The following is a 13816-nucleotide window of genomic DNA, read 5'->3' as shown; positions in this document are numbered from 1 at the left end:
CAATCCCACAATCCTGAGGTCTTGGAAGATGGAGAAGGGTTTTCTCTCACACATGTTTTATTTCTTGATTTGGTATAAGAATTGCTTTTTTCATTACCAAACTGTTATTTTGACATAATCTCAATTTTATAAAAAAAAGTTGGAAGTATAATACAAAGAACTTTTTCTCCCTGATCCAAATGAGCTGACAACACAAAAGCCCATCACCCAGTGTGCATTTCCTTCAAGTTGTGCCAGTTGCCCTGAGAATGTCCTGAATAGCAAAAGAATCCATCCCAGAATCCCACCCCGCATTTAGCTTTCATGTCTGTTCACTCTTCTTCAATCTGGAGCCACTCCTCTGGCTTCCTTGAATTTTATGACCTTAACCGTTTTGAAGATTATGGCCCTGTTATTTTAAAATATGTTCCTCAATTCAGATTTGTCTCAGATTTCCTCAAGATTAGATTCAACTTGGGCATCACGGGCCGAAACGTCACAGAAATAATGCTGGACTCTTCTCCTCACACCCAGTCACGTGATTGTGATAGCCATTGTACCATTGCAGTTGATGTTAATTCCAATCACTTGATGAAGATTGTATCTGCCAGGCTTTTTCATTCTAAACTCTTCCTTTTTTCCCCTTATAGTATGTATTTTGAGAAGAGATGCTTTGAGATACGGTAAATATCCCACTCCTCATTTAGCTTTTGATTTACTCATTGACTTACTTACATCTGTGTGGACTCAGAGATTCCTATCTTGTTGAATGGGCTATTGCTTTCCTCTTTTATTTTGATGTAAGAAATTTCCCAAAGTCATCCACTAGAGCTCCTTTAAGGTAGCTCCTGTACCGTTTGATATGTCCATATGAATCTTTGATAACTTCATTACTCTCTGGCTCACCTTGAACTTTGTCTTGGAGAATAGTATTGAGAAACCAAGATCTCTATACCGGGTCTGTTTGTTGCTATTGGAGTGTCACTGCTCTCAGTCCCTCTCAGTGCAGAGAAATAAAGACTTTCTATTTCTCTATCTATACATATATACATACACACACGACCAAACACACTTGGTGTATTTCAATATCTATACACTAGGATCCATGAGTCCTCCCTCGCATCTCCAATCATTATCCAACACCATAGGATTTATTCTCTTTTTCACCTTTTCAGTATTTGCAATTATTGCAAACCTGGCTCCCACTATCCTTAATACATTTATTTATTTAATCAAACCCTTTTGATATAACTAAGCTCCTATCACTATTGTCTCTACCCACCCACCTCAGGTTCTGATACCTCTCACCAAGCCATCACCACCCTCTTCACCCTGCTCAGACCCAGCACCTCACTCTGGTCTACCATGACTACCCTCCCGAAACCCATTTTCTACTCCACCCTCCCCCCTTCCACCACTTATGAACACTGTTGCCTTTGGCCTCACCTGTTGGGTTTTAGACTGAATTGTTTATGAAAAGAAGGGAAATGGGAAAGAAATAGTTGGTGTAAGAATTTCTGAACAGAAACCAAATTGCTTCCAGGTTTAGAAGCTAGAGGGTGAAACAGGTAGAGAACAAAAGTGGGCTCTGGACAGTATCTGGTCTTTGTATTCTGTGTTGCAGGAAGGATCTGCTTGGCCAGATCACTGATTATTCCCCTCTAAGCCAGGTACTTTTTACAACGTCAAGTTTTATGTAGTCAGGGAGTGCTGGCATGTTTTATGTTTCTGACTTTGAATAAGACAGTGCTATCTATCACTGGTACCCTTTCCAGCCCTGCTGTCTAACACAGGAGCTCTTTTCTTTCTTCCTTTCTTCCTTTTTCCTTTCCTTTCCTTCCCTTTTTAGGAGCTCCTAACTTGGGGCCCTTGCACTTTGAGGCTGTAAGCTCCCTAGCATATGAGTAAATGTACTTTTCTCGAGTGCAAGAACCCAAAACTTTCTTCAGATTCCCAAAGAGATCCATGGGCCAGCAACATTAACAAACTTGCTATACATTAAAAACTCAAAAATAGATTCAATCCTACTAATAAAGGAATGCAAATAAGAATCAGATAATATTTATTGGATGAGACTGATAAAGATGAAAAACATTTACAAAAATCTGTATTTGCTGTAACAGATTTCCACAAATTTAGGGACTCAAAACAGCACAAATTTATTCTCTTATGGTTGTAGAAGTCAGAAGTCTGAAATGGGTCTTTTTGGGGCTAAAATCAAGGTCATCCAAATTATGGTCCTTCTGGGGTCTCTGGGGGGAAATCCACTTCCTTGCCCATTCCAGTACCTAGAAGCTGTCTACATATTTTAGCCTTTCTTCCTTCTGCATGGCCAACATCTAGCCACTTCTTCAATCTCTGACTTTGACCCTCTGCCTTTCCCATTGTAAGGACTCTTATGATTACATTGTGCCCACCTGGATAATCTAGGATAATCTTCCATCTCAAGATCCTTTCTTATCTATAAAAGTCCATTTGCCATGCAAAGTAACATTTTCATAGGTTTCAGGGATTAGTATGTGGTTATCTTTGGGGAGACCACTATTCTGCCTACCAACCACAATATGCAAGAATCAGTTGACATGTACTGTCATGGATTATTGCCCAATACATAAATTAGTCTACCATTTCTGGGGGGACAATTTGGCAATGCATACCAATATTTTTAAATGATGCTTATTGATCCAGCAATGCCACCTCAGTAATGTAACCTAAGAAGATATCTGGATACAAAGATTATATATACTAGGAAAGTTACAATGTAGTTTATATTAGTGGAAAATTAAAGATAACATAATTATCTGTAAATAGAGTTTTGATTAAATAAAAGTTCTGATGCATTCACATACAGAATCTTAAGCAGCAATTTAAAAGAATCATGTAGACCTATATATTCATTGGTGAGACTAAGATTTATCAACTTATCCAGAAATATATGTGCACATGTACGATTAGAAGGAACAATGTTCATAGTGATTAGGATTGTTTTATTCTTAATAGTTTTCTGGATTTCTATTTTATCATGAATTATCACTAGATGTTTTTAAAACAACAAATTGAGCCTATTACTTAGCAAAGAAGGTATTGAATTCCTCTTTCTTCTCTTCCAAAAATGGCTATTGCCTTTGGAGGTAAAAATACATCTTGCATGGGCATTTGTTTCATGGTTTTACTACACTGTATGTTCTTAGTGTTCAGAAACTAATGATCTCATACCCTAGACCGGGGTTGGCCCTTAGACAAAGACTAGACTACCACCTATTTGTAAATAAGGTTTTAGCTGGGCATAGCCACACTCATTTCATTCCCTTTTCATTGATATATTGTCTGTAGCTGCTTTCAAGTTATAATGGCAGACTTGAGCAGTTGTGACAGAGACCATATGACCCACAAAGTCTAAAATATTTATTATGTGGCCTTTTACCAAAAAAAAAAAAAAATGCCAACTCTTGCTCTGGACTTTCTTATCAAAAATGACAACAAATTCGGCGTCGGGACTCGGCTACAAAAGACGACGGCTGCGGTGCGCCGGGCGGAACTTTCCAGAACGCTCGGTGAGATGTGGAGGAGCGGCGGCTACCCAAGCTGCGCCCAGCAACGCGCTCCTTCCCGCTCCCCCACATCGGCCTCGGCCCTCTCACCGGCTGTAGAAAATGGTGAAAGAAACCACTTACTATGATGTTTTGGGGGTCAAACCCAATGCCACCCAAGAAGAACTGAAAAAGGCCTACAGGAAACTGGCCTTGAAGTACCACCCTGATAAGAATCCAAATGAAGGAGAGAAGTTTAAACAGATTTCTCAAGCTTATGAAGTACTCTCTGATGCAAAGAAAAGGGAATTATATGACAAAGGAGGTGAACAGGCAATTAAAGAAGGTGGAGCTGGTGGTGGTTTTGGCTCCCCCATGGACATCTTTGATATGTTTTTTGGAGGAGGAGGAAGAATGCAGAGAGAAAGGAGAGGTAAAAATGTTGTGCATCAGCTCTCAGTAACCTTAGAAGATTTATATAACGGTGCAACAAGAAAACTAGCTCTGCAAAAGAATGTGATTTGCGATAAATGTGAAGGCCGAGGTGGTAAGAAAGGAGCAGTTGAGTGTTGTCCCAATTGCCGAGGTACTGGAATGCAAATAAGAATTCATCAGATAGGACCTGGAATGGTTCAGCAAATTCAGTCTATGTGCATGGAGTGCCAGGGCCATGGGGAACGGATCAGTCCTAAAGATGGATGTAAAAGCTGCAATGGAAGGAAGATAGTTCGAGAGAAGAAGATTCTAGAAGTTCATATTGACAAAGGCATGAAAGATGGCCAGAAGATAACATTCCATGGTGAAGGAGACCAAGAACCAGGGCAGGAACCAGGAGATATTATCATTGTTTTAGATCAGAAGGACCATGCTGTTTTTACTCGGCAAGGAGAAGACCTTTTCATGTGTATGGACATACAGCTGGTTGAAGCACTGTGCGGTTTCCAAAAGCCAATATCTACTCTGGACAACCGAACCATTGTCATCACCTCTCATCCAGGTCAAATTGTCAAGCATGGAGATATCAAGTGTGTGCTAAATGAAGGCATGCCAATTCATCGTAGGCCATATGAGAAGGGTCGCCTCATCATCAAATTTAAGGTAAACTTTCCTGAGAATGGCTTTCTGTCTCCTGATAAACTCTCTTTGCTGGAAAAACTCCTACCTGAGAGGAAGGAAGTAGAAGAGACTGATGAAATGGACCAGGTAGAACTGGTGGACTTTGATCCAAATCAGGAAAGATGGCACCATTACAATGAGGAAGCATATGAGGATGATGAACATCATCCCAGGGGTGGTGTTCAGTGTCAGACCTCTTAATGGGACCAGTGAATAACACTGCTGGCATTTTATGTGCAGTAGTGAATGAGTGAAGGACTATAATCATAGCTCACTACTTGCTATTGTTTTTGTTTTAATATTCAACTATAGTAGTGTTTTAAAAGTTAAATGAAGAATAAACTCAAATATAAAAGCAAAAAAAAAAATGACAACAAATTCACAGACCTGTACCCCTGGGGATGAAAATATATTATATGTTTAAAAAATAATAATAAAATTTATTTAAAAATAATAATAAAAAATTTAAAAAAAATGACAACAAAGCTTCCTACTTCTTAGTATTTAAGAAATTATTTTGACAAAGAGATAGCAATATATGAGCACCTTACTGGAAACACTTTTCTTTCATCTCATCCCTGCAAAATTGTAATCCAAAAATGCATTTTAGGAGAAAAAAAGTCTCATTACTATAGGAAAAGTTAATTCCTTCCCCATTTCCTGGTACTTCCCAGCCTTAGTCTTTTAGAAAGATCTAGGAACAAAACTCTAGTGGAATGTTAATTGTACATTTTAATGTGGAGTGTAGGTGCCCTGTGAGGTTATTGAATAATAGGCATAACTTGTCCCCACACTGCATGTTTTTGCTCTGCCCAAGCCCGGACTTTTAGCCTTTCCTCTCTCTGCTGTCCTTGAAATGGCTTTCAGAAGCACAGTAGGAACATTAGCTCTCACATCCATCAGTTGTACAGACATTAGGTAAACAGCCCTGTTTCAAAATGCATCTCCCATTCTAGAACCTCTACTTTCCCCTGATATGAGTGCTTGGAGAATGGGAAAGCCCATAAAGAATAAATTCAATGAAGATGTTATCTGTTCCTGGAAAAGCAGCATGTACTCTGCCTCACCCAGGGCTAGCTTGTCTGGAATCCCCAGTTTCCTAAGAGGAGTGCATTGGCTTTAGGGACTCTTAAGTCCAGGTGATTCTTTCCAAGGTCAGAATTGGCCCCAAGGATCTGAACCTGCCACCTCTCCCGTAAGCCATCAGGGAGCCCACTGAGTGTTCCAAGGGAGCCTCTGGACTCTGTAGCCAGATATGAGAACCAAATACACTAAGTATTAGAATCCAAAACAAATCAGTGCCAGAAATGTATGTTGCAAGACAAAGAGGGGCTATTTGGATAGCCCCTCTCTGCTCTTCAGATCCATGTCCCATTGCCGTGATGGCCTTTCCAGCCTGGGTTGTAGGTGTCCGACCTCCTCCGCCTAGGACATCTCTACTTATGGGCCCTTCACAAACGACACATTCTTCCATCCTGGCTGCCAAAGGCCAGACCTCACCTGCCAGAACATGTCACGACATGAGCAGAGTGAGCCAGCAGTGTCCGTGCAAACACTTAGCACCAACCCCTCCCCTCCCTGTGGCTCCCGGCCCGATTCAGGTCCCATGCTAAACTGCCCCCCATTCACCTTACCCAGGTTGTTTATTATTTTCTTTACTATGTTAAGGAGTTTCTGGAGCCTCAAGACCCAGGAGGCTTCTATGGGAATAATAAATTCAGGCAAGGTGCTCGCACTCCCCCCAGCAGCTCCACCCCCAGCGCCCACTCTGGAATTTCTCATTGGCAGTTGCTCCTTCCTGTGACTTGCCGCTAAACCCTGTGGCCTGCCCCAGTCAGGCCTCGGAGGATACCTGCTATGAATATCAGCCATTCTTCACATCCACGGCTGTCCCGTGGCTGTGGTTCAGCAGAGGAGAGCTGAAATGGGGTGTGTACTGGGCTGAGTGGAGGCTCCTTTTTTTTTTTTTTTTTTTTTTTGGCGTGTGTGGGTTTTTATTTATTTTGCAAACGCTCTGGCCCTTACATGAGCCAAAGCTACGCTGAGTTCATGAAGGCATGTTGGCGCTGAGCTGCTGCTGGCTTTTGTTTTGTTTTCTGTTTTTTGTTTTTTTTTCCCTAATCTGGATGTTTTCTAGCTGGCCTGTCCATTGGCCTGAACGAGGGCGTGAGGACAGCGTGAGGACAGCTGTATTTCTCAAGGGACAAGAATATTCAGAGAGGCTGGAACTGACTTTTCTTTCTCACAGCAGGTAGCGCCTTGATTCTTACAGAGCACTTCTTGAAAGCCCTGAAATACTGTCCCCTTTTGGACCAAATGTGCAACATCAGCCCCATTCCTCCCAGAATCTGGACTTGGTGGGTGTAACCTTGAAACCTACACAGAGAGGGGAGCTCTGACTTGGGACCCTGCTCAGAAGTATGGTATGGCCCAAGCAGGAGCCACATTCTGGGGTTCATTAAAAGGCCATCTCATCAGTGGGCTGAAACTCCCTTCCTCTGCTCCAGACAGCCTCCAGCCAGGCCTCCTCTGGGGTCACCCCAGTCTCTCCCCCTGCGGGCCGGGTAGCATCTGCCAGCAGCCTGAGGGTAGAGTCAACCGGGGACTTATAAACCCAGAAATTTGAAACTTTGAAAAAATGCTGATGTGTTTTTAAAGGTGCGTTTTATGCCAAGAGCCTGCTGGCAGAGAGAGACACGTGGGAACTCTTTGTATTATCCACTTGAGATAGTCTCAATCCCCATCAACACTACCGTGAGTTTAAAGAAATTGGACCAGTTTCTGAGAGCCCCCGCCTCCCCCCCACCCCCATGGCCCCAGGTAGTCCAGTCAGCCCCGGATAAGCATGTTGTTCAACACTGCCAAGCTCTAAATCAGACAATGCAATTCTGTGTTCACGGCCGAGACGCCGTATGTATGGACATCCTAAGTGCCATTCACCTTCCTTACCTGTAAGAGAATAATCAGATTCTAAGGTTATGGATGAGGGCAGTAGCCAAGCAATAACCAAACCACTTTGGAGAAGGCAAGGCTTTAATCAAGTCATAAATCTGGATGGAGCTACTTTTCATGCTGAGAAATATATCAAGTTCTTCTACCAGATGCCCAGGAACATGGAGATATTAGCATACCCCCTGCCAGTGGAAAGCCAAAACTTGCCCTAGAGGTAAAGAGACATTTGGGGAATGGAAAATGGGCTTGTATAGTTCTTTCTTTCCAGGAATGTTTTAAAGTTAGTTTTCTTTGGGCAAATGTACATGGGAATAGTCTTGGCCTGGTTATTTCACCAGCTTATTGGGAGGTCCCAAAAATCGGGAGTGAAAATTAAAGTTGTGTGTCTTCTCCCACAGCCTTCTGGGGTCCAGCTGACAAATGGGGAGTAGGAACAGAGTTTTTTCCGATATGAATTAATCATGTCTCTCAGCCTGCTGCCTAGTGCCAGTTCCCACCCATTCCATGCTGCCTTAGAGACCATTCCTCAAAGTCAAGGGGACAGCAAACCTGAAAGGGGGACCAGCCAGAAAAGGCAATGGAGCAGACTCCCTGCTCTCATCCATCACCCCATGGCCGGAGAGTGAGGCCAATACACACTGTATACACCACACGCAGCATGGAGATCCCTCCATAAATGTAAATGGCTGAGTGTTCTCCAGTTTTGTAAAATTAAATTAAGGAAAGGACTCCCAGACTGACTACACCAAGTGCCAAGTTTCATCCCAGCACACATCATTTTTATAGTAAGTTTTAACTCCGTGAAAAATACAGGATTATAATGGAAATGCTGACAGGCCTGGAGCCAGCTCATGAAGTAAGAATGCCACGTCTTTAATATTTTTACACAGCACGTCCTAATCTGCCACGGCTTTCCTTTCCTTGAGAGAGAAGTTCAATAAGTGAAACCCTCCAGAGCACTACTTTTTTCTCCTCCTCTTTCAGATTGTGGACCCCCATTTTCAAACCATTCTTCCTTCTGGACTCTTTCAGTCTATTTCCATTTTTTGCTCTTTACAATTGGTTTCTCAAGCTCAGATGCCTTTTCCTGAGTTATTTGGCTGGAAAGGGAGGAGAGAAGGGAGAAGATGCACCCTGAACTCTTGTCTTCTTCTCATGAAAGCTACAAGCTCATGGAATTCCACTCTGGATGTGTGGTTCCCTCAGGCAATGAGCCACTAAGGAATGCCTGTGTTGGCTTGATCTAACCTACAAAGAAGCCCATAAATCAAGCCGCTTGCCTCTTTCTCAGCAGACCAGAGATCCTGCTGATTTTTAGCCCTTCAGTTCAACAAAAATACCCACTAAAGAATGACCATCATGAGTTCAGAGTTTCTTTTTAGACAGGTGCCCCAAAGGCAGCCCTATCTCACCATCTTTAAGGTAGACCAGCATCCTCCAAAGGGTGCAAGGAATTAGAAGCCAGGACCACCAGTCCTCCCAGTTTTCCCCACCACATTTCCCTAATCTGTTGATTCAGCGTGTTTTCTTGAGTGAAGCTACTTTCGTTACAGAAACCAATGTGAAATACAGAGATGAAGAATGTCAGTGAGGTCAGTTTGATTTAATCAGGGATGTCAACTAGTGGCAGGTTACGGCCAAAACAACTCCCAATGGGTGCAATTTCATATTTAATTTGACTTTCTTATTTTTGCACATCTCCTCATTCTAAACTTTTATTATTCTACAGTTAATGTGTTAAAAAAAATAGGAAAAAAACCCTCACACATGTATGAATCACACCTGGCTTTGGCTCAGTCTGGAGCCACAGTAGACCTAGGAATGGAAGCCTACAGGCAATAATTTCTTTCACTGGTTACAAAGGATTGACAGAGGCTTTCTGCTGCCAGAACTCTCATTAGCTAGGCAGCCTTCCCAAGCACTGCTTCCTCCTCGGACACCTAGCCAACCCAAGATCTGTCATAACTGAGGTCTGAGGAAAGAGCACTGTCATTCTCTGCTGAATGACTGCTTCCTGGGGTAGGCATTGAAGTTGGGAGGATGGAGATGGCCAACATTCACATAGCTGGGAGGGAAACAGAAAAGGAGATGCTAGCCCCCGCGTGAGATGTGGTTACCATCCTCCCTAAAGCAGAGGGGGCAGGGGAGCAGTTCATCATTTGGTCTCTCTGGAGGTGTGGAACATGTTAGCCCATGGTTTTGGTGTCCTTGTAAATTGCACGCAGAGAAATCGCTCACCTTCAAAAAAAATGATTGATACTTCTTTTACTTTAACAAACGAGAAATGTCCGTGACAGAAAGGAACACTAGTTACAAGCCAGGTTTTCTCATTAGTGGTGAAACATGGATAATTATTCATTGGGAACATACACTGTGGGAATTCATGTTAGATTTCTTATTTTGACTATTGCGGTGGGCAAACCTCAGAGACCACTGTGTACACATAGAGACATGCACATAAATATGTACATAAAAGCACGGAGGGCTGCACTGCCTGTGTGCAGAGGTGGATACCACTTCAGGATACAAAGTAAGTGCTTAAGGAGAATGAGATATGTATTCAGTTCAAAGCATTGAAAGATGGTTTAGTGATGGAAAAGGCAGATGGCCAGTAAGTTTGTTCATTTGCTCTAGTTATAATTAGTTTATTTCGATCTTTACTTTCCTTTTACTGTTGAAAGCAGACTTTCCTAATGGCATATTCAAGATGATCAGTTACACTTCCTAGAAGTACATCCTCTCTGGTCCCTAGACAGATGGGAAGGAAAAAGTCAATAAACTGTATAGCAGGACACTGTCTCAGTAAGGAAAGAATATTTAGGACTGTCATAGTTAGGATAGACATTCAACAATCAAAAACGAAGACCCAAAATGGCAGTCAACAGGATAAGATTGTATTTCTGACTCACCGAGCAGACCAGAGGAAGGCATTCGAAGCATGGCCTGACAACCTACCATGTCATGCAGGGACCCAGGCAAAAATATTTTGAAACTCCTACCACTCTGACATCCTGGAGTATTGCCCTTATCCACCTAGACCAAGATGGTTTTTTCTACATACATGTTCTCAATAACAGGATGGAGGAAAGGGGACAAGAGCAAGTTCTTTCCTTTAAAAGCATATCCCAGGCAGTATACACATCACTTTCCCTCTCATTTCACTGAATACAATCATATGTCCTATGCCTTATTGTAGGGGGGGTATGGGAGACGACTCTATTCCAGGCAGCTATATAGCTTACTAAAATTCAGTAGTTCTTTCACTCCGAGGAGGAGAGGACCATTATGATAGGATCACTAGCAGTTTCTGCCATACAGAGCAACTGAACTAAAGTTGGTGGAATAGAGGGTGACAGAAATACAAATGAAAAGGATCTCTGACTTCAACAGGGCTAAGTGAATGAAGGTGAACCTACCAGTAGGAACTTGTAAGTTGGGCAGAATATAGGCATTTGAGGAAATATCTGACAGTAACAGGCTGGAACAGCAAATTTTTTAAAATTTCTTAAACCTTCGTAGAAAAAGCATAGAGGGACACTTGGGTGACTCAGTCAGTTAAGTGTCTGCCTTTTGATTGTGGCTCAAGTCACGATCTCAAGGTTGTAAGATATTGTAGAGACTCTGAATTCTGTTATGTTCCCTAAAAGAGTGTTTTATTCTTGTTCTCCTGGACAGTTAACTTAGCTGGACTCAAAGCCCAACCTCTGTCTTCCCTGCAATGAAAACTAAATGAATTTTCTAGTCTGTTCTTTCAGCTTCTACCTGCTGTTCTTTTGCTGGGTCCCCTAGGTTTTGTCAAACAAATTGGCCAGGATTTATGTAGATTTTGAGGTTTATCCCCCCATGGCTCTTCCAGGCCTCCCTTAACTTTTCAGCTGTTATAACAGCTCCCAGACTCTGTCCTCTGACATCTCAAGCCACCTCCCTGACCCACAAGGTCTTTGAGGAATTTCCTCTGGTAGAAAGGTACAAGCTGGCAAATCACATTTGTTGCAGTTGCCAAGTTTCTAGTGTACACTCCCCTCCTATTTCTGTCACTGCTTTTGGTCACTCTTCAGGGCTTTCAAAAAGTTATTTAATGGGGGTTGTTGTTGTCCTTTAGGTTTTATGACTGTTATTTGCAGGAAGGTTATTCCAACCAAGTTATTCATCACTACTGGAAGCTAGAATCCCCAGTCAGGTTGTTTAAAGAGTTTTCTGATCAAGAGCTCCTCCATTCCTGTTTTGCAACATTCGAAGCATTCCTAAGCATCCTCTTTAATTTTTTTATCTTCTTAATCACCCATGGTTATTGGGTTGTGGATGTTGGTCCAATTCTAAAGATTCAACACCCAGAGGTAAATTTTCTCTTAAATTCAATAAATGGGTGTGCATAGCATTGAATGGGATGTATTGATCATATAGATACCTATATTTCTATGAGTTTACCTATTGCCTGAGAAGGGAGTGGGAGGACTGTGGGGGAAATGTTTATTTATTCAGTTATTTTCATAAACAAATGAACTATTCATTCACTACACAAATTCTTACCAGTCACTTGTTTCCTAACAGCCAGCTTCTTTAATCTCTCTCCTTTCTGGATTTCCATGATATTAAGTAATCTCAGTTTTCCTCCGATCTCTCAGACCATTTCTTTGCAGACTTCCTTAATACCTCTTCTTCCTCCTTCAATCACTAAATGCTGGAGTTCCCCCACTGTTTTGTCCTGAGACTTGATTTCTTTTCACTGAATACCTCATCCTTACAAATGTATATAATTGGTTCCCAAAATTTGTCTCTAGTAAATATCTCTGCCTTATCTTCCATTTTTATCTCTGCCATCTTGAAGGATTTTTCTATACTGTGGTTCCTTCACAACTTTGAAAGTCAATATGCTTAAAACTAAACTCATCTATCTCCAGGAGTGCAGATAAGCAATAGCTTCTCTTCCTGACTTGCCTATTTCTGTTAATAGTCTCACTAGTGTTCCAATCTTATTTGCTTTTCCTCACTGCCTCCATTCCTCTCCTCCTCACATCCTATCAGAGCTACCTTTGCAAATATATTTCATTTCTTACCACATCCGAACTGATACCATAGATTCTTTCTCTCAAGCAAGTGCATCTTGCAAAGAACTACCTTAATAATCTTTCTAAAGCCAACCTAGATCAGATCACTTCCTTTCTTCAGAAACCTACGAGAGACTAGATCTAGGCTGTCAGGATCCTCCCCATTGCAACTCTCACACACCATGCCACCCTCGTTTATGTTTTCTATGTTCTAGCCAAGTCAACTAGTCTTTTCTTCTAACCACATCACAAGTTTTCTCATCTTCATACCTTTGCTCACGCTGCTTCTTCTAGGCTGCCCTCCCCTTCCTACTCTCTATCCCTGGTCCCAGTTTATTTTAATCCTAAATAACCTTTATATATAATATCTCTTTCATGAGCTTTTCACTGGCATAGTTGTTTCACTGCACACTGATCTAAGCAATATAGATTGAATAGGTCTATTTTACCCTTGGCACTTGGCTACCTCAGACAGGAAGAAGAGGGATGAGGATGATGAGTTTGAGATGATTTTGAGAAGTCCAGGAATCTTAAAAGCACGTTAAAGATCATCTAACTCAGTGGTTATCAATAGTGGAATCTCCTCATGCAGAAGCCCAGTATATTCTTCTGTGATTAAAATGGCAGTAGAGGCACCAAAGCCCCCACCTTAGGCATATTTCCTCTCAGAGTCTCCTTCTCAGGTATCTCTACAGACCCTAAGGGAACTATCAACTACAAAACCATTGACTAGGGGTGCCTGGGTGGCTCAGTTGGTTAAGTGTCTGCCTTCTGCTCAGGTCACGATCCCGGGGTCCTGGGATCAAGCCAGGTATCAGGCTCCCTGCTCAGTGGGAAGCCTGCTTTCCCTTCTCACACTCCTCTTGCTTGTGTTCCCTCTCTTGCTGTCTCTCTGTCAAATAAATAAATAAAACCTTAAAAAAAAAAAAAAAAACATTGACTAAGTCAATACCCTCACAGATTAGAAAACTGAAACCAGGGAACGCTATCAAATTCTAGATTTCTCTCAGGGAGTCATGAATCTGTGTCAGTACATTTGAAAGTAACCCAATTGCTTTTCTTTCTAAAACTTTCTGCAAAACCGATTTTGACCCTGATAGGTTTCAGAATAGAGGCATGATTGCTAGGAAGGTCGCTGCTCAGACATGCATTTTGGTTGTTCCTCCTTGAGTCTCTCTCAAGTTGAGTTTT

At 42.0% G+C, this 13816-nt stretch overlaps 2 protein-coding genes across 4 annotated transcripts in view; both read left to right on the top strand.

The window, feature by feature from the left end:
- The window catches only part of ADAMTSL1 (ADAMTS like 1), a 904787-nt gene that overhangs the window by 845168 nt on the left and 45803 nt on the right, over positions 1–13816 (top strand). The window lies entirely within an intron of this gene.
- LOC116881007 (dnaJ homolog subfamily A member 1-like) lies at positions 3546–4982 on the top strand. The gene has a single exon (XM_032880524.1). It carries the CDS (start codon positions 3633–3635, stop codon positions 4824–4826), a length of 1194 nt encoding a protein of 397 aa, XP_032736415.1. The 5' UTR covers positions 3546–3632; the 3' UTR covers positions 4827–4982.

Source organism: Lontra canadensis, unplaced genomic scaffold, assembly GCF_010015895.1.
Source record: "Lontra canadensis isolate GAN:19392208 unplaced genomic scaffold, GSC_riverotter_1.0 scaffold70, whole genome shotgun sequence".
Taxonomy (NCBI): Eukaryota; Metazoa; Chordata; class Mammalia; order Carnivora; family Mustelidae; genus Lontra; species Lontra canadensis.
Note: the sequence above shows the minus strand (reverse complement) of the source record. Positions and strands in the feature narration are given on the sequence as shown.